The 21442-nt window shown below is 51.2% G+C and overlaps 1 protein-coding gene across 2 annotated transcripts in view; it reads right to left on the bottom strand.

The window, feature by feature from the left end:
- The window catches only part of CMIP (c-Maf inducing protein), a 259594-nt gene that overhangs the window by 96644 nt on the left and 141508 nt on the right, over nt 1-21442 (bottom strand). The window contains exon 2 of one of the 2 annotated variants that reach the window (XM_064383341.1): nt 7506-7631. In XM_064383341.1, the coding sequence (XP_064239411.1) occupies nt 7506-7631 (126 nt within the window). Of the gene's footprint in view, nt 1-4443; nt 4538-7505; nt 7632-21442 lie in introns of those variants that run through there. The other variant, XM_064383344.1, reaches the window with a different exon arrangement.

Below are 21442 nucleotides of genomic sequence, written 5' to 3'. Positions count from 1 at the left end.
CACATATCACACAGACACATATCATACACATACTCACCATACACACCATACACACAAAGACATACCACACACACAGACACACACCTCACAGAGACACAGATACACATGCATGTATACCATATACACAGAGACACACATCACATATAGACACATACACTACACACACCACAGTCACACATATCATACATACACACCAAATACACACATGCATGAACCATGCAGAGAAACACACACATTATAAACACCATATATGAACATAGCATACATGCACATATCACACATACATGCACACACATGAATACACATCATACATTCACACATACCACATACACACCAAGCACACACATGCACACATACCACTCACCACAGACATATTCACCACACAGACACATACACAGATACACACAGAGACACACGTGTACATACACACATGCACAGATGTACAGACACACATACCCCACAAAGACACACACAAAAACCATACAGACATACACACACACACCACCTATCCCACACGCAGAACTGTGCGGGCAGTTTGGGAATACACCATGGACCGTGGGTTAAGGACTCCGCTCTAACGCAACGTTTCCCCTGCTGCCATTTTTCCACTGGGGAAACCAAGCACACACCACACACCCCCAAGACTTGCTGGGGTCGTCATCTGTGTCTTTTCCAGCTCTCTTCCCTCTGGGCCCACGGCAAGCTCACGGGCCATGGGACTTGCTTTCAACAATGGAAAGAACTGATGTCATGCTGACATCAGGGCCCACGAGTGGAAGCCCTTGAGAGTCCATGCAGCACCTGGCACGCTCCCTTCCCCCACTGACCCACGGTGGACACACGGCACAAGTGAGAAACAACCCCTTGTCATTTCTAGCCACCTAGAATTCATGGCCACTCGTCACTGTAGCAGCCTGCCCTGCTCTCAGACTGGCTGTCACACAGCGTGTACTCCCACCGGGAACATTCTGCTGTCACCCCCTTCGCTCCGCTGTCTCCTGGACTCCTACCTACCCTTCAGGTCCCACCCAAAATGCCACTTTTCCAGAATGACTGTCTTGATGGCGCCTTCACCTCCCCCACCGAACAGGCCCTAATGCCTTGCCTGATGCACCACACTGTCCTGGTCTGTCTAGTTGTCCTTCTTCTGCAGGCTATGGGATATGCGGGGTCAGGAACCACGACTAACTTACGAACCATCGCATCCATGAAACCCGGAGAAAGGTTTGTTAAGTGAAAGACTGGCAGAAGTGTTGAACCAATGAATGAATTGGATGGATGGAGACATGGATGGAGGAAACACAGGTAAGATAGATAACAACCTGATGCATGGATTGGGGGATAGATGGGTGGATGAACGGGGCATCCGTATACCCATTCTGCACAGCAAAGAAAGTCTACTCGCAACAGACCTTCAAAGAACTCTTAAGCTCTGATTCCCTCTCTTCTCCAAACTGTATTTGACTAAGACTCTAAAAATGATTATGGCAGTGTTTTCTTGAACACTTACTACGTACCAGGCACAGCACTAAGTATTTTACATGTAATTTCTATGAGCCTTACAATATCCAAGTAGACAAGTATTCAGGTGCAGTTCACAGATAAAGAAAATGAGGCCCAGAGAGGTTCTTCCTGCTATCTAGGGTTCCACAGGTAGAATGCGGTAAAACCTAGGATTTCAGGGCTAGTTAGAGCCTAAGGTTCCAGAGCAAGTGCCCAGGAGAGCTGGGCAGGAACTCAGGTCTGTCTGACCCCACAGTCTTCTCTCCCTACAATCCAGCCCCGAACATGAAGCGATGCATCTGAGCTCCTCTGGGATCCCGGCACTTGGGTTGGAACACCTGTGAGCGTTATTTCTCCAAGGCAGCTGCCTTGCTGATGGAGCACCAAGAGGAAGGACCTGGCACACAGGAGATGTCACCTTGAAACTAAGGGGAAGGGCAGAACCTGGCTCTAGGAGAGCAGGTGGAGGCCAACGGAGCCACAGAGGTTGGGACGAGGCTGGGCTGCAAACTGCTCGTTCCTTCGGCTTGTCTGCTTTTGAAGAAGGACAGGGGCTGCTGGGCAATGTCTTGAATCCCAGCACAGGCATCTCTAAGCGGCTTACAAGCAAAGGGAAGGCTGACCAGGCTGCATTCCAGCCTGGTGAAAAGGGCATGCTTCTAAGCAGAGTCCCCATACTGTCCTGCTGGCGGCTGAGCCAAGACAACCCAGCCCAGCAGGAACACAAGGCACGGCTGGAACCGAGGGTCGCTCAGAGGAGAATCCATTCAAACATGGGAGGGGTCCCCCAGCCCGACCCCACGTCCCCTGGAAGCCACAGGCAGCTGGTTTGGTTCCGCCTTCTTCTGGTGTTAAATCTTTGGAATGCTGAAAGGGCTTGGTTCCAGGCAAATGCTGCCCAATTTCCTCTCCCAAACTTGCCAAGTTCTTTCTCATTGTTGTATTGTCTCGAGAGGTGAGAAGAACAGCCAAGGGTGCATTGTGAGCAACCTCTTCCAAGCTCCCCCTCCCCGCCCAATTTCTTAGGGAAAAGCAGCTTCCTTTCTTACTGGAAGCTGGAGAGAGAGACCTTTCTGGTGCTTTCCAGACCGGAAAGGTCCTGCTCTCTACCTTCCAGTAAGAAAGGAACCCACCCTGTCCCTGCCCTGTTTGGGGTAAACAGTTGCCCCGCTGAGTCCCGGAACCCATCCCCGAAAGAAGCAGACGCTTCCGGGAGGAGGGTCTCCCTGCTCTTATCTTGCCTGAAGCCTTGTTTGTGGAGCAGTGGCTCTCTCTGATTTTTGCTGACGAGCAGAAAGTCAATTTAGAGGCAGAATCCCCCCGAAGATGACCTGCACCAAGTTGCTCTCTAGTGCCCACTACCCCAAACCAGGGGCCAGTGAGGAGCACCCCCACGACATTTTTGTGACGCTGTCTGCATACTTACATGGTTGGCCTCCCCACAAGAAAACGCTAGCAGAAAGGGCACTAAGGCAGGAAACAGGATAAACAGGTCCTTTCTGCAACCAGGGATTCTAATAAAATGGCATTGGGGAGCTCAGGCTGAAAAACACAAAGTATCCAAAACACACCAACGGGACCCATGCGGGAAGGCTGGGCGCCTCTGTCTGGCAACTCAATCCTGCTGGCGGATTGCTCTGTCTCAGAGCTGGGGATGAGGGACATGGGGCCGAACGTCCTCTCCGCCTTCCATGAAGGACCAGGTCAGCTTCCCGAGGTCTGCAAGCGGTACTGATTCAAATTCTATCAAAGCAAGAGTTTTACAAGGAGGTCCTTAGAAGACAGACAGAAAGGAGGAGGAGGAAAAGAGAGAAGGGGGAGACACGTAGGAGGATTGGGGGACAGACTTGTTGATGGAGAGAGCCCCGGAGGAAGGATGTGTAAGAGAAGTCCAGAAGAATGAGCCACGGCAAGAACTGAAGAGACAGCAGGGACGGAAGGGGCAGGGAGGGGAGAGAGAGATGGAGAAAAGGCATCAGAGAGACGGAGGAAAACAGACACGCTTGGATGGGGGGAACTGGCCAGAGACGGAGAGAGATCAGCCAGCCTGGGGTAGGGAAGGGACACTGGCCCTCTTTGGGCCCTAACATCACCCTTAGGTAGAGAGACCTCGGAGCTGTAATGCAGCAGGTTGAAGACCCAAGATCAAAGGGCACCCTGTGACCCCAGGCAATTTTCTCCTCACGTGCCTACAGCATGAGGTCAAAATGAAAAGCCTGGAGGCTAGCACGGCTCCACAGAACTTCGGGTGACAATGGAAATGTTCTTTATCTGCCCAGTCCAGTGCAGCAGCCTCTAGCCATGTGTGGCCTGTGGGCACTGGAGGTGCCGCTGAGGGCTGAGGAGTCTTGTGATTAATCTGATTATGTCAATTAAATCCAAATGTGAGCCGCCATGCGTGGCTGGTGGCAGCTGTGTTGAAAGCATCTTTACTCCTCGGTTGACTAGGAGCACTCAGGTGATGCTGTTCGGACAGACTGTGGCCCATGAGGGCACCCGGCTGCTTCCTGGTCCCCCCTCCCACCCTGGAGCAGGGAAGAGCTGTCCCCAGGGCCACAGGGGTTGTTCTCAGTGACACCACGGCTCTAGGTTCTAATACAGTGTGTTGTACATGAATCAGGACAAAGAAAAGGCTCTCAAAACAGAGGGTCCTGCCACCTGTCACAAAGGGCACGTGAATACAACCAGGACTGAAAAAGCCCTGAGCACCGCCCCGGGGGCCAAGCACACCCCACCCTACATTCCCTAGAACCACACGGACTTACTAGCCCTGTCAACAGAATTAGCCAGCCACAGACCACCCATGCATCACGGTGGGCAGAGCAAGGGGGTGAGAACGAGAAGAAAGCAAGGGAGAAGCTGATCCAGGTCCACCTGCCCTGACGGAAATGGCAGTCAGAGAGAGAACCACAGCCGCCAGGGGCAGGGGGCTCCACCCACCTGGGTTCCCCGGGGTGAAGGGGTGGGAGTCCGGCTCTGGATCTGAGGAGCTGCAGCCTGCCTCCTCCTCCTCCTTTTCCTCTGCCCTCTCTTCTCCTGCTCCTGCCTCTGACTGTGCTGTCCACGGGAGCAGGGGCAGCGAGCGAGTGAGACGCTGGAGCAGCTGGAGGTCCCCCGCCCACTTGGCTCCTCAGCACCGCAGGGGCAGCTCTGCCCCGAAGCCCTGCCGGACGCAGCAGCCAGGCGAGTCATCACAGCTGGGCCAGTGGCCACGGCCGAGTTAAAGGGACATTCCAGGCGCTGCCTCTCTGCCTTTCAGCCTCACTGCCCCTCCGTCCCTGCAACGAGTGATGCTCTGGCCTCCCTTGGGGGCCAGGGCTGCCCCCCAGCCCTAGAAGGAATGAGTCCCCTTTGCTGGTGGAGCAGGAAGGTGGGGTCTCAGAGTCTACTCTCCTCCGACTGGACTGTTTTAAGCGGCTCCCCCTGCCTCTCTCTGTCATGCACAAATCTAGGTCCCTCTGCCCTGTCACCACACTGATTCCGCTAATGTCCCTCTACCCCTTCAGAGCTTTCAGTGGCTACCTATTGCCTGTGGAACAGTCCGAGGCTTCATCACTCGCTGGCAAGGCCTAGGTGACCTGGCCATCGCCCAAGAGGTCCAGACGCATCCCCAGTCCTGACCTCCGCCGCCCCGTCCCCTCCAGCTGCAAGGAGGTCCCCCATATTCACGCTCTGTACACACATCCCCTCTGCCCAAAGTGTGTGCCCCCTGCCCCACCACCCTGGCACACTCCTACTCATCCCTCTACACCCAGTTCTAATGCCACCTGTCTAGGGAGCCTGCTTTGGCCCCCCTCACAAGACAAATGAGTCTCTCCTTCCTCTGGGCTCCCAGTCCTCTGGGGCTACCTCTGTCTTAGCCATTATTTCAGTAATCATTGTTTATGGCCCTGTCTCCCCAAGGGCTGAGAGGTTCTTCACCCATGGGGCCTCCCCCTAGCACAGGGGAGATGCTACCTCAAAGCTCTGTGACAGCAGAAAAATCACTGGGGTGGGACATTCTCTGGCAATCCTATCTCTCCGTTGGCCACGGAACCCTGTGTGATTGCCCACCCCATCTCCCACCCTGAGGGGGCTGACACTAACCACCTCCTTCAGGGACTTTGTGCTGCAGGCATTGGAAGGGCAAGAAGAAGGAGCGAGCCGGGGGTGGTGACTGACACCTGTAATCCCAGCACTGCTGCCCACGAGTTGGGTGGATCACGAGGTCAAGAGTTCGAGACCAGCTTAACCAACACGGTGAAACCCCATCTCTACTAAAAGTACAAAAATTAGCTGGGCATGGTGGCACCCACCTGTAGTCCCAGCTTCCTGGGAGGCTGAGGCAGGAGAATCACTTGAACCCTGGGAGGCGGAGGTTGCAGTGAGCCAAGATCACGCCACTGCACTCCAACCTGGGCGACAGACCAAGACTCCGTCTCAAACAAATAAATAAAAGAAAAGAATTAAAAAAAAAAAAAAAGGAGCGAGTGAAGAGGCGGGGGGCTGGCAGGAGAAGCGTCTGGCAGGAAGGTGAGACTGACGTCTATCATAAAGACGAGAGGAGAGAAAGAAAGCACAGAGAGAGGAAGGCTTTGCTATGGGGAAGAGGGACAGGGTGAGTGCACAGGGAGCAAGCATAGAGGGCACAGTGGGAGAGATTCTCTAAGAACAAAGCAGACTGGGGCGGCCGTGGTTTCCAGAGCCCTCTGAGAGATGACAGTAAGGGACGGGACTTTTCCAACAGCTCAGTATTCCTCGGAGGCCAAACTGGGTGACTCTTAGCCCAATGCTGTTACACCATCCAGTGGCCACTAAATCTGAAATAGGTTTTTAGAGAGCATCTCTTTGTGCTAAGATAAAGTTTCCCTGGAGAAACAGGTCAGAAATAAAACGATCCCCAAAGAAAAATCAGGGCAGACTTCTTTGCACTGATAAGAGGGTAAATTTTCTCTGGATGAGGGGTGTTGGACTCAGGGTTCCTTCTAGGAATTGGGCTGGCTCCCTGACATGACAGAACACATCTTATGCATGTGTGACCGGGGCTGGGGTTGTCAGTCACTTCTCCATTTGCAGTGGACCCACTCACCGCCTGTGTGTGGGCCTAGCGGGGCTTCCAATCAGAGTACCCGGGCCTTGCCTGAGGTCAAGGGTGGGAGAGTAATCCAGGGGAGGACACTCCTGGGGGCTGGGTGGGAACACAGCAGAGCCAGTCAGGATCTTCCATGAGATTTTCTAAAAGCTACTGGAAAGAAAAAGGTCACTCACTCTTAAGGCTCACAAGCTCTAAGAATGTGGCTTTGGGCTCCCAGCAGCTCATGTTTCCTACCACATGGTGAGATTCTGCCAATGAAGCCAACACACAGAAGCGCAGCCAGGAGATGGAGAGAGAGACCCTGAATATTAACCCTGGATCCAGCAACGCCTGAAGTCCTCTCTACGACTTTCCAATTATTTTAATAGTTAACAGCATTAAACTCTCTTTTTGTCTCACTAGTTAGAATCATGTTTGTGACATTTCCAACCAAAAGTCCTGACATACAGAATGTACTTTTTTCCCCAAAAAGACAGCTTATACTTCTATCAGTCTCAAAAGACTTAGATCAACAGCAAGATGTCAGAAACCCCCTCACTCGAAGTAAAGCAAAAAGGTAGCATCTATTGCTCATCTGCTTTTCACAGCCTTCTTGGGCCTAACAACACACCTGTATGCCTCAGTTTCCTCATGTGTAAAATGGAGATCATAAAACATACTTATCAGGTTTCTTAAGGGAACTAAACGAGTCGCCTGAAAAGTTCCTGCAGCAGGCGAGCAGTAGGCGCTCGGGCCAGGCACAATCCCCCTTCCTTTTCTCCAGTCAGATCCAGTTTATAGTTTTCTTATACTTGGAGAATAAAATCACCCAAAGTTAAACAACCTTTCCTCTTGAGAGTTGGCTGGCTCCCTCCAAGGGAAACGAGGGGAGGGTGAGTGCAGGGGGGTGAGAGAGAAGAAACCGCTTGTTCATGTTTATTTATCCTACCTGCAGTAAGACAGTTCCCCCAGGAATCGTGAGCTGTAAACAGTACTTCGGGGCATTCTCCCAGGACAGCAGCTGAACGTCTTCAATCGCACTGTAGGAGACTGAGTTTTCCATGTACCCAGTTGGCTGCAGCAAAAAAAGAAAAAGAAGAGACACACGTTGGTTACAGGAGAGGCATGACGTCCGCATCTCAGAAGGTTCCTGGAAACATCGCCCCTCTGGTGACAGGCAAATGGAGCTGGTGCAGGAACTCGGCGCCTCTGGGGGCCAAAGGAAGCCTCCCTGTTTCTGGCTGGCCATATCCAGATGCAAGGAGGTTCACTGTCAAACTCCACCCGCACGTTTGGAGGTTCGGAGTTGGGAACAGAGTGGGAGCAGGTGGAGGGCAAGGACTGAGGCACTGCTGCTCCTGGTATCCTCCAGGCCAGCGCAGGTCACGGCCAGAAGCCCACCATCCCTCACCAGCAACAAGCCACCACCTTCTCCTGCCCGGCAAGCACCAATCTCCCTTCCTCCTCCTCTCCCCACAGATATGCGTCCTCCACCCAGCCTCCAGAGCCACGTTCCAAGATGGCAAGCTCCCTATCCCCACTCCCCTGCTCAACATTCTTCAATGGCTCCCAATGGCCCAGCCACAAAATCCACACTCCCATCCACAGTTGACAGCGTCTCCCTGCGCCCCCCACCCCGCCCTGCAGCATGGCGACATCGCTCCCTTTCCACACTCCTCATACTGCCCTGCTGATGGTGCCTCAAACTCAACCTGCTCCTTGTCCCAGAAACACCACAGCCCTACACCTGCCATCTGCGCTTCAACTGTCCCCGTCTCATCTCAACTGCACTTTTTGGGGCAACTCACACCCTCCAGACCCATGACCCACCCAGGTTGCACCCTTCCCTGTGTCCTCCTCTTCCGGTGCTCACCACCCCCTCTTTTATTATTTGTAGCTTTATTCAGTGTCATTATCTGTTGGATGTCTGCCTTCTGGCCAGGCTGCTAGCTCCCTGGAGCCAGGGCCTAGGTCTGTCTTGGTTCCCACTCTTTCCCCAGAGCCTGGCCCATGGCAAGGGCTCAACAGCATGTGTTGAAAAGAATGAGAAAGGCTATCATTATCAGTCATGAGCAGCGCCGGGCAAGAGAAATCCACAGCCACCCACCATCTCTGAGTGAGTCCTGCTGTCCTGAGAAGGCACCAGGTGACCGAGAGATACACTGGCCACCAGGAGCCAGAGGAGCTAGAGCTGTCCTTGCGACTGTGGCTCCAGTAAGCCAGACTTCAGGAGAATCAGGTGAGTGCAGTGCAGCTGAGAAGAGTAACAGCGAACACCTCCCAAGCTCTGGCATGCAACCTGGACACATGGCAATTATTTAATCCTCACAAAGGTCTTGTGGAACAGGTATCAGGGTCATTCCATCACACAGACAAGGAAGCTGAGGCTCAGGAGGTCACGTGATTTGCCCAAGGTCATCCAGCTAGGAGCGGCATGGCCAGGTTTGAACTTAGCCACTGACTACAGAATCAGAGGCCGGACCTCTATCCTGTGTTGCAAGCAAGAGGCAAAGGCAATTCATCTAATTCCACCATAAAGATGGAGGACCTCCATTAGGTTTGTTAATTTCAGTATATGTCTGCCAAAGTAGAGTTACGGTGATGCGGGGGGAGGTAGAAAGGGTTGATGGCTGAAGCTGCCTCAATTTCCCTGATGTGATCAATTACTAGGCTCAAAAAGTACAAGGCATTGATCAATTAATTCTTCATTCATTCCTTCATTCATCCGACAGACATTTATGAGCTCCTACTATGTTCCAGGCGCCATGCGAGGTGCTGGAGATTCAGCAGTGAATAGGACTGGAGCCCAGCGGGCAAACAGACAACAAACAAAATACCTACCTAAACAAACTACTGGAGAGTGGCAGGTGCTGCAAAAAGAATCACAATGGGGTGTGACGACAAGTGGCTGAGAGCAGGAGTAAAGAATATCCCAGGCCGGGCTCAGTGGCTCACGCCTATATTCCCAGGACTTTGGGAGGCCGAGGCGGGTGGATCACAAGGTCAAGAGATCGAGACCATCCTGGTCAACATGGTGAAACCCCATCTTTACTAAAAATATAAAAATTAGCTGGGCATGGTGGCGCTGCGCCTGTAGTCCCAGCTACTTGGGAGGCTGAGGCAGGAGAATTGCTTGAACCCAGGAGGCAGAGGTTGCAGTGAGCCGAGATCATGCCATTGCACTCCAGCCTGGAGTGAATGAAACTTCATCTCAAAACAAACAAACAAACAAACAAACAAACAAACAAACAAAAAGAATATCCCAGAGCCCATGCCAGTGCAAAGGCTCTGAGACGGGAACAGCTGGGAGTGTCCAAGCAGGAGCGGATGAAATGGAGCGAGGGTCGGGTAAGTGACGCCTTGGAGACAAGGGCGGGCCACTCCTGGAGAGGTTGGTAGGTCCACCTAGGGGCTCAGGGATTCCTCACAGGTGGCTGCAGGAGCTTTAGCCAAGGTTCACTGGGATTGCTGCACAGAAAACAGACCCAAAAGGAGACAGTGGTGGCAACGGACAGCCTGCAGGCTGCTGCACAGGTCCAGGTGAGCGATGAGGCTGCTTGGACCCTGTAATCTAGGGGAGGAGGCAGCCGAGTTCATCCTGTCCTTCCCACCAGCACATCGCTCACCCTCAGAGGACCCTCCGGCCACCAATCCAGGCGGCTGCCGTGTGTCACCCAAGAAGGTTCTCTTTATATCCTCAGAGTCACACTCGTGGGCTTGCCCTTCACCGATCTGCCCTATTCCAGTGTCCCGTGCACTGCTGTGTTCTCAGTCTTCTGCAGTAAATGACTCAGCCCTAACAGCATGTCTTGTCCTGAGCACTGCTGGAGAAGCCAGGGCTTAGCAGTTGGTTCTATGCTTATTTTCCTCACCCACATTCAAATATTTACTGTGTTAGCCACTGACTGTGTACCCTGCTACAGTTTAGGCACCGCAGGAGCAGGAGGATTCACCTGCTGTTTCTTGTGCCTAAATGGCGCCTGAGCTTTAGGAGATGATTACCAATTTCTTAACAAATGAATGAATATCTTACGAAAATAAAGGCAATGTTCATCAGAGTTTTACCTATAAGCACTACCCACAACGCACAGGAGAGACGCTTTCTGAGCCTACCTTTTGTACGGCCCTGCCTTAGCTGTCTTAGTGTGGCTGTGATCTGAAGGTGCAACCAAGGCTTTTTGGGGAAAGGCTGGGTATAAATAAATATATACTGGTTTTTTTTTCCTTTGAGATGGAGTTTCACTCTTGTTGCCCAGGCTAGAGTGCAATGGATCATTCTCAGCTCATTGCAACCTTTGCCTCTCCGGTTCAAGTGATTCTCCTGCTTCAGCCTCCCTAGTAGCTGGGATTACAGGTGCATGCCACCACACCTGGGTAATTTTTTTGTATTTTTAGTAGAGATAGGGTTTCACCATGTTGGCCAGGCTGGTCTTGAACTCCTGACCTCAGGTGATCCACCCGCCTCAGCCTCCCAAAGTTCTGGGACTATAGGCATGAGCCACTATGCCTGGCCCATATTGTTTTTAAAAAGCAGATGAGCTGCTTGCCTGCTGTCTGAAGCAGCAGCTGGCCAAAAGCAGACTTTTTAGGACCAAGGAGACCTGTGTTTGGGCCACTTACTGTGTGTCCTTAGGCAAGTTACTGCCCCTCTCTGAGCTAGTTTCCTCTACTGGTTAAGATGAGAATTTATTTAGTAGGTAGAATTCCTGGGAGCATTAAAGGAGATCAAGTTTATCAAGGACTCAGCACAGTACCCAGAACAAACTAGAGTGCAATCAAACAAACTATTGTGAGAAAGACTAAACTTTGCCTCTGGGGTCTTCCTTCACAAACTCATAATCCAGTCTAACCAGGAGAAAAACAGCAGACAAACCCTAACCAAGGGACCTTCCTCAAAACTCCCAACCAGTGCTCATGAAACGCGAGGAAAGCCTGAGCCGCTATCCCAGCCAAGGGAAGTTTCGGGAGCCGTGACTTAGAAGTATGGTGAGATCCTGGATGGGATTCTGGGACAGAAAAAGGACATCATGGAAAACCTAAGGAAACCTAATGAAATGTGGACTTCGGCAATCACGTATCAATACTGGTTCATGAGTTGTGACAGACGCGGCACATAGACTAAGATGCTACTAGCAGGTGAAGCGGACTGTGAGTGTCTGAGAACTCTGGATCATCCGCGACACTTCTCTACACATCTCCAACTGTCCTAAAAGAAAATGTTCATTTAAAAACAAAAACCAAACTGCCGCTGCTGCTACAGTGCTATCACCGGGCAGGAACACATGAGGCTTGCAGGGCAAACGGGCTAGATTGGGATCCACAGCCCCTGAATGCTGCTGTTCTTTGGACTCAGATACAAGCTAACACTGCCCAGGCACCTCTGCTGTTCTGGGTACTTTCCTGTTGCTGGGACGATTTTACAGATAACTGGTAATTCCCTGGTAAGGGGAACATGATGATCGGAGCTCCAGGGGAGGAGATTCCTGTCTGGGGTAGGAGGCTGAATTGGATAAGAGAAAACATTAAAATTCTCCTCCACTGAGGGATGGTAGGGAATCCTACTCTAAGATGCATAGCTAAGAGAACAGTAAGCAGATTAATTTTTTTTTTCCTAAACATAAGAGCAGCGTAAGGCATACTGTATGATTCCATTTATATGATATCCTGAAAAAAACAAAACTACAGGGGCTGAAATCACACTCGGGGTTGCCAGCCGCTGGGGCGGGCGAGGGGCAGGGGGACTTGTGGGGGTGATGGGAATATTCTCTGTATTGACTGTGGGGGCGATGGTACTTGGCTGTATATGTTTGTCAGAACTCACAGATCGGCAAGCTAAAAGCGTGACTCTTACTGTATGTAAATTACAACGCAAACCTGAGTAAAAAAGGCAATGCGTGAATACTGAAGGTAATTTGGAAGATGATGAACAGAATAAAATCTCTCCCATAAAAATCCAATCAAGACCACTTATTAGCACTCTGGTGTATGACTTTCCTGATTATTTTGACATATAATTTTTTATAAAGCCCAAATCATAAAGTACATAGAATTTTGTAATGCCTTTTTTTCACGTTATAGCACATAGATTTCCCGGCTCCGATCAGCGAGCTCCAGAACCCTCGCTGTAGCAGCTATAAAACATTCCGCCAGCATCAATTTCATCCCTGCTCTCACCCCCTCCCCCAGGGACAGTGCCACTGTTTCATTTCATGCTGCCACACACAACTCCGCAGTGAACATCCTTGTGAAACATGTTTTTCTACCCTATATTTAGGATTATTTCCTTAGGCCAGATTCCCAGAAATGGAATTACTGGGACAAAGGGCAAGAGCATGTTTTACGTTGTTGCCAAATTGCTCTCATTAAAAGGATATTAAAGGGAACCGGGGAGCCCTGGCCAAGGCTGAGGGGCCTTTGTCCTGGGACACAGGCTTGACAGGGCCGTGTGAGAAGCAATGAGCGAACCCAGGCAGGTTCTGCAGGGTGGGTTCCGCAGGTCAGCTCCCTGACCGACTGCCCGCAAGGTGACCGCGCCCTGCAGGTATTGCAGATGTGGCAGCCCACGAGATGGGGTTCCCGCCCCTGGGGACGCTGCCTTCCATGGGAGTTGGGGAACAGGTCGCTGAACTCTGCCTTTGTCTTTCAGCTCTCAGAGACAGATATGGGGCTAGTTTTTTTTTGGGGGGGGGTCTCGCATCTGCCAGACCAGAAAGAGATACTTCCCCTCTGCCTATTTCCAGATGAGCACCCTGTCCAGTGGCACACGATGCTGGATCTGGGCTGGAAAAAGTAGGGCCTGGAGGGACCTCACGAGGGCCCCATGTGAGCACCCCACCCCCGCCAAGGCCTTCAGAACTGACATTCCAAATCAGACACCTCCTCAGAACTCCCAGAGTGGGTGGGGAATGGGGTGAGCTGAACCCCACAGAAACAGCCTCCCATCAGGCCCCTGATGCTGGCACAAGGCCCCCAGTCTGTGCCTTCCCTTGCCTTTCTGGGGAGCCAGCTCTGCAGCACTGCTAAAGTTCAAAGTAAAATTCACGTAACGTAAAACTAACCATTCATCACTTACGATGTACAATTCGGTGGCATTTTGTACATTCGAGATGCTGTGTCACCATCATCTCTATCTCATTCTGAGACGTTTCTACTCCCCAAAGAAACCCCCACACCCATTAAGTCGCCACTCCCTGCTCCCCCATCCCCAGGCGCCAGGCAGCCACCAGCCTGATATCTATCTACGAGACTTGCCAGTTCTAGACATGTCACATAAATGACATCACATACTTCGTGGCTCTTTGTGTCTGGCTCCTTTCACTCACTGTTTTTTGAGGTTTATCTGTGCCATGGCATGAATCAGAACCGGATTCCTTTTTACGGCTGACTGACATTCCATTGTAAGGGCAGGCCACATGTTTATCCGTTCATCTGCTGATGGACACATGAATCGTCTCTAACTTTTGCCTATAGTGAAGAGCCAGGTGCATATATCTTTGTTAATGATGACAGAAGGACACCTGCTAGGCAAACGCTACCCTCCCTAAGCCGCACCCATACGGACATGCACAGATGCCCCTGGTTAACACTTACTGAGCAGTTACCATGCAGCCAGCACCATGCCAGGAGCTTTAGATATTTTCCCTCATTTAACTTGACAACAAAGCTGAAGTGAGGAAGCTGTATTTATCCCTGTTATTCACATGTCACAGAAGAAGAAACTGAGGCACAGAGCAGGGGACACCTCATACAGGCCTCCTGCTCTTCTAAGACAGGTCCAGGATTCACTTTCACAGCCCCATAAGACAGCAACTGCCATCCCTCTGTTAGGCCAGGTTCCTCTGGCCAGAGGCAAACTCCACTTTGCACACCTTTGTGATCACACACCTTAAGTGCCTATTATGCAGAAAGGAGCTGGGACCAGAAGCCACCACCAGAACCGGCATGGCAGGGCTCTCAGGACCTGCCTTCTGCTGCAGCCTGCACCGCGGGTCCCAGTCACCTACAGCTCCGCCTGGCCTCCAGGGCAGAAACCCACAGATGCTCATTTGGGGAAGGCCTGTCAAATTAGATGTTCCCTTTGATCCCACAAACGGAAAGTCATACAGCAAAAGCAAAGTGGCAGGTAATGAACTGCTCCTAGATGGCCGGTTTGGGCCTCGGGTCCCAGAACAAATCTCCTGAAATGCTGTTCCCACGCCCCCTCCTCTGGTTTACTTCAGGTAATGTAACCTCTCCTTGCCCCGGGGCTGTTGTTATCATTACTGCCATCCACTGGCGAGCCAGGCTACAACCCAGCCATGGCGCCCTTGGTGCGGCGGGCATAGAGGAGCTGCCTGCACCTTTCTCAATGGCTGCAGAATTGGAGTGACTGTGTCTATTTTGCGGTTTCTCCAACCATTCTCCAGATACCGATCAGCCAGTTTCTTTTGCTGCCACTGCACCTTCCCCCATACCCGGCCCTGAAAAAGTCACTGATCGATTTTTTATTTTTTTGAGATGGAGTCTTGCTCTGTTGCCCAGGCTGGAGTGCAGTGCTGTGATCTTGGCTCACTGCAACCTCCGCATCCCGAGTTCAAATGATTCTCCTGCCTCAGCCTCCTGAGTAGCTGGGATTACAGGCACACAACCACCACCCCTTGGTAATTTTTGTATTTTTTTAAAAATAGAGATGGGTCTTCACCATATTGGCCAGGCTGGTGACTGCTGTAAAGTTCTTTGTAGCCTAGTGCATCGATACCGGGACTGCCCGACAGGATTTTCTGCCATGACGCAGACGTTCCATACCTGCACTCGCCAACATGGGAGCCACCTGAACACCTGACGTGGCCAGTGTGGTGGAGAAACCAAATTACACATTTTCTTTAATTTTCGTTAATTTAACTGTAAAGAGCCAGATGTGGCCAGGAGCTAGGTTGCTGGTCAGCTCTGTGCTAGATAACACCCTCCATTTCTCTAGTGTGTGTCCGTTTCTAATACACCTTTGGTTCACAGCATATGTCATCCTCCAATCAGCCTTGTGGTCAGGATTAGTACTTTTAAAAACCATACAGATGAGGAAACCAAAACTTGGAACTAAAGGGGAACAGTCATGCCCTGATCCTCCAGACCCCTCCCTGGATAGGAGCTGTCACCTAAGGACTGAATCCATGTAGTCATTCAACAAGCAGAGGTGTCCTAGATGCAATCCTGTTCCCAGGCCTGGGGACAGGTCAGTGACGGAGACAGACACGGCTCTGCCATCACGGAGCCAACAAGCTGGAGGGAGACAGATGATCCCTGAAGATGGCCAGTGAGATGAACAGAAATCTGTGTCCTTAGGGGTGTCACTTTTCGTATGTGCCACTGGGCATCTCTGACAGCTAAGTGGCCAACAAGACTCAGAGGAACCCCAAAAGGGAGCTGAATGGAGGGACTGGCCCAGGACCCTGCTGGAGCCCCATGAAGTTGGTGGAGGGCCCAGATGCAGGTGTCCACCCCCTGCTCTAGTCCTAGAATCTTCCAGGCTGGGAGATTCCTTTTCCTGCTCCCCTCACTCACCTCCCACCTCACCTCCACAAGTCCTCAATTACACAATCCCCCAGAGGTAGGTATTGCATCACTCTCACGACAGACCAGAAAATCAACACGCCGAGCAGGTCACGATATGACCAGCCACACACAGCTACTCAGCTAGAAGAAAGCCAAGACCTTTGGACTTCACGTCCCGGCCTCTGTCTATAGGCAACTAGTAAGTTAAAGACGAGAGGGGTTGCCAGAGTATGAGACCATCATACCAGCAGAATGGCTCAAATGCAAAAGACGAACAATGCTAAGTGTTGGCATAGATACAGTGCAAACAGAATCCTACATTGCTGCAGGAAGTTATATTGCAAAACACCTTGTGACAGCTTTGCTCAAGCTGAACATGAGTCCCCTAGAACCCAGCAATCCCCTCCTCCACAGAAATGCCCATATTTACGCTCCCAAAGATGTGTGTACAAGTGTTCCCTGAGCGTTAGGTAGCCCAGACTGGAAATTACCCAAATGACCATCAAGAGAAGAATGAATAAAGAAATCCTGGTACATCCACTCAGCAGAAGCCTACAACAGAGAATGAATGATCTACGACTGAGTGCAACACGCAGATTACGTGCACAAACTGAGCATGGCACAAAAGTAGCTGGGCAGAAGCGCGTCAGTGATGGACATCACTACGTGCTTCCACCCATACACACTCCAGAAAGAGGTGGACGTGAGACCACCCTGTGAGAAGTCAGGGTACTAGTCCTAGGCAACCATCCGGTTTGCCTAGGACTAAGGGGTTTCTTGGGACATGGAATGGTGACTACTGTATCAGGGGAAAATCCTGGGAAAACCAGGACACGCTGCTGATTCTACTGGTTACCCCGCGGAGGAATAGTGCTGGAAAAAGGCAAGTGGGAGCTTTTGGGGGGCCTGGCGGTATTCTAGGTCTGGATTCGGCTGTGGTTACACTGGGTGTTCACTTCGTTAAAGTTCATCAAGCAGTATACAATGTGTGTACTCTTCTGCGTGTACATGTATGCTATGTTCCAATTGAACAATTTTTTGTTTGTCTATTTTGAGATAGTGTCTCACTCTGTTGCCCAGATTGGAGTGCAGTGGCACGATCCTGGCTCACTGCAACCTCTGCCTCCTCAATTCAAGCGATTCTCCTGCCTCAGCCTCCCAAGCAGCTGTGACTGCAGGTGTGCTCCACCATGCCTGGCTAATTTCTGTACTTTTAGTCAGATGGGGATTCATCATGTTGGCCAGGCTGGTCTTGAATTCCTGACCTCAAGTGATCTGCCTGCCTTGGCCTCCCAAAGTGCTGGGATTATAGGTGTAAGCCACAGTGCCCAGCCAAAAGATTTAAAAAGAAAGAAATCAGAAGTTCTAGAGCTGAATCCAAACTCTTCAACTTAGGCAAGTCACTTGGTATCTCTAAGCCTCCACTTTCTCCCTGGTAAAAGTGATATCCCATTCACACCCACTAGGATGGAAACAGAAAAACCAAATACATAAAAGAACACAGACAATAAAAAGTGTTGGAGAAGAGGTGGAGAAAGTGAAACCTGCTTACACCACTAGTGTGAATGTAAAATGGTGTAGGCAGCTTTTTGTACAACAGTTTGGTATTTCTTGAAGAAGTTAAGTATGAACCGGTAATACCACTAGTAAATATACATCTAAGAGATGTGAAAACATAGGTTCACACAAAAACATGCACACAAGTGTTCAAAGTAGCATTATTTGCAAGGACCAAAACGTGGAAACAGTATCCATCAACAGACGACGCATAAACAGAATGTGGTCTATCCATCCAATGGAGTATTATGCAGCCATAAAAAAGATGGAGGGTGTAATTCACACTACCACATGGATGAACCCTAAATAGTATGCAGGCTGGGCGTGGTGGCTCAAGCCTGTAATCCCAGCACTTTGGGAGGCAGAAGCAGGTGGATAACTTGAGGTCAGGAGTTCGAGAGCAGCCTGGCCAACATGGTGAATCCCTGTCTCTACTGAAAACACAAAAATTAGCCAGGCATGGTGGCGCACACCTGTAGTCCCAGCTACTCAGGAGGCTGAGGTGGAAGAACTGCTTGAACAGGGGAGGTGGAAGCTGCAGTGAGCTGAGATTTCGCCACTGCACTCCAGCCTAGACGACAGAGTGAGACTCTGTGCCCAAAAAAAAAAAAAAAAAAGAAAGAAAGAGAAAGTATTAGGCAAAGTGAAAGAAGCCAGACACAAATGAGCACACACTGTACGATTCCAATTACGTAAGAGGTCCAGAACAGGCAAAGCCACAGAGACAGGGGTTCGTGGTTTCCAGGGGCAAGGATGGAGAAATGGGGCGTGGCACTCATAGGTCTGGGGTTTCATTCTGGGAGATGAAAATCTTCTAGAGTTAGTGTGACGGTTGTACAGCCTGGTGAATACAGCAGTCTTCTCTAATTTGAAACTTCACTTTCAGAGGTTTCAGGTACCCATGGCCAACGTGGTCTGAAAATATTAAGGTGTTTTGAGAGACAGAGGAGAGTTCACATCATATTACCTTTATTACAGTATATTGTTCTAGTTGTTCTGTTTTTTAAATTGCTGCTGCTAATCTCTTACTGTATTTAACACATAAATTTAATTTTATCATAAGTATATATATTTAGGAAAACATATACTGTATATAGAATTTAGCAATATTTGAGGTCTCAGGCATCCACTGGGGCCTTGGAACATATCCCCCATAGAAAAGAGGGCCTGCTGCACCGTGAAATCCACCCAATTGTACACTTCGAATTAGATTATAACTAAGAAAAAGGTCATGCTGGCTGGCCGTGGTGGCTCACACCTGTAATCCCAGCACTTTGGGAGGCCGAGGTAGGTGGATAGCTTTGAGCTCATGAATTGCAGACCAGCCTGGGCAACACGGCAAAACTCTGCCTCTACAAAACATACAAAAATTAGCCAGGCACAGTGGTGTGCACCTGTAGTCCCAGCTGCATGGGAGACTGAGGTGGGAGGATCACTTGAACCTGGGAGTTGGAGGCTGCAGTGAGCCGAGATTGTGCCAGTGCATTCCAGTCTGTGCAACAGAGCCAGATCTTGTCTCAAAAAAGGAGTAAAAGGAAGAGAAGGGGAGGACAGCGGAGGGGAGGACAGCTTAGGGGAGGGAGGAGGGAAGAGGAGGAATGCTAATCTGCCTTACTGGTGCTTGCAGAGAGCAACTGAATGGGCCAAGGCATGTGTGAGGACAGGTCAGCATCTGATACAGGCAACTACGATTATGCTGCCCCCTCCCACAGACTCCTCAGTGGGTGCTAGGGAGGGAGCGTAGCTGTGAGAAAGCGGCCGGCAGGGGATACAGGCAGGCACCGGGTGAGGTGAGGATCCATGTGTGCCAGCAGCCAATGAACTCAATGCCCAGACGCATCAGGTGGTCTACGGGCACTCATTAAACGGAGGCAATTACTTTCAAGCCTCAACAAGAAAAAGGAGCTTTGCTGAAATGCTTGCCAAGCCCCTCCATCATCCACAGATTACTCCAAAAAGAGCAGAGGAGAGCTCCGGCCAGGAGTCAGCCTGGCACACGGGGCAACCGACCAGCTCCACATGATGGATGGCAAGCAGGCCGCATCAGCTCTCGAGGGCCTGGGGTCAGAGCCCTGATGGCACCTGAGCAGCACAGGGCTGCATGGCAGACACCCGCCTCCACCCTCCACCCTCCACCCGCCAGGCTAGGTACAACACCTCCTCTTGCCAATCTCAACCAAGTCCCACAGCACCCAACTCTCCTTGGGGACCCAGAAGGGGTCATGAGTTCTCAAGACAGCAGAAAGACCCTCCAGGCACCCTTCTCTGCTCCCAGACCTCAGCAGCAGAGCCTGCAGCTGGGCTGGCAGGGCAGAGCTGGTGCCCGGGACTCTGTGGAGACAGTCAGGAGGCAGGACATGGGCTCATTAATCACAAAACCAGCGATGGCAGCCACCCCCTTTTATGGCCACATGGCTCAAGGTTTAATAATAGAGCAAAGGACTGATATTTCCACATTCAAACCATTCCAGCCTCAGTCATCTTTGTGGGCATGAAAAGAGAGATGAAAATCTGGGTCCCCAGGGTATAGCCCTTGGCATCTGTGCCCCTGGGCACCTTGGCCATTGGAGCAGGTGATGGAGACAAAGATACCCCAAAGTCAGCACCATTTCCAACCGCCAAGTCACATGCATTTGGAAGGAGCACAGCAGCCAGTCTGGACTGGGCACATGCCACACGCCAGGTCCTCACCAAAGCAGCCCCCAGAGACCATCTTCACCTGATGGATACATCCCAAGGATCCTGGGAAAGGGGTGCCGCTAGGATCCATTTCATGGAGAAGAAAAGGAGGTTCAGGGACAGTAAATGGCAGGCCTCGGTCACAGCTGGTCAGGGAAAAGACCACATGGAAGCCAGGACTGTCATTTCAAGGCCAGCCTAGCTTCTCCCAGACACTGGCCTGGGAGCCCCAGCACGGGCAGAGTGAACCGAGGGTGCAAAGTCATGGGCAGCGCAAAGGAACACCACCACAGTGTGAAGGGCACTGCAGGAGGAAGGGCCGGTACAAAGAGCAAGCACAGGAGGGAGGGGCACCCGGAAACACCAGGAGGGCTGCGCAGAGGTGACCTTTGAGCCAGGTCTCAAGGTAAGCAGGGGAGCGCCAGGCATTCCCAGAGGAGGAAACAGAAAGCGCAAGGAGCCAGAGTCTGTGCGACCCCGGTCTGGGTATGAGAAGTTGTCAGAGGAGGGCTGGGTGTGAGGATGCCCCGGGGAGGGGCCTGAGACATGACACAGACCAGGAGACGGCCCTCGACTGCTCAATTTCTGAATCCTCTCTCTTATTCTTTCTCTCTTCCCATTCCTCTCTTTTCTAGAAAATTAAGGTGTAAACAGCAAAATGCATAAAAAGTTAAAATATAAACAGTAAACTGCAGTCAGGCACAGTGGCTCATGTCTGTGATCCCAGCACTTTAAGAGGCCAAGGCGGGAGGATCACTTGAGGCCAGGAGTTTGAGACCAGCTTGGAAAACACGGCAAAATCCTGTCTCTACTATAAACACAAAAACTAGCCACGTGTGGTGGCGGACGCCTGTCATCCCAACTACTCAGGAGCCTGAGGCAGGAGGATTACTTGAGCCTGGGTGGTGGAGGCTGCAGTGAGCTGTGATGGCGTCACTGCATTCCAGCCCGGGCGACAGAGCAAGACCCTGTCTCAAAAAAAAAAAAAAGAAAGAAAGACAGAAAAGAAAAAAAAAAAACCCCAGTAAACTGCATAATGAGCAGAAGGGCATAAATCTTCAGTGGGTTCATTCTGACAATGTACACCCCTGTGCATGTGCCAGCCAGGCCAAGATGGGGAGC

Source organism: Aotus nancymaae, unplaced genomic scaffold (genome assembly GCF_030222135.1).
Source record: "Aotus nancymaae isolate 86718 unplaced genomic scaffold, 86718_ANA_hifiasm-v0.15.2.pri h1tg000030l, whole genome shotgun sequence".
Classification (NCBI taxonomy): domain Eukaryota; kingdom Metazoa; phylum Chordata; class Mammalia; order Primates; family Aotidae; genus Aotus; species Aotus nancymaae.
This window is presented reverse-complemented; position numbering and strand designations above follow the sequence as displayed.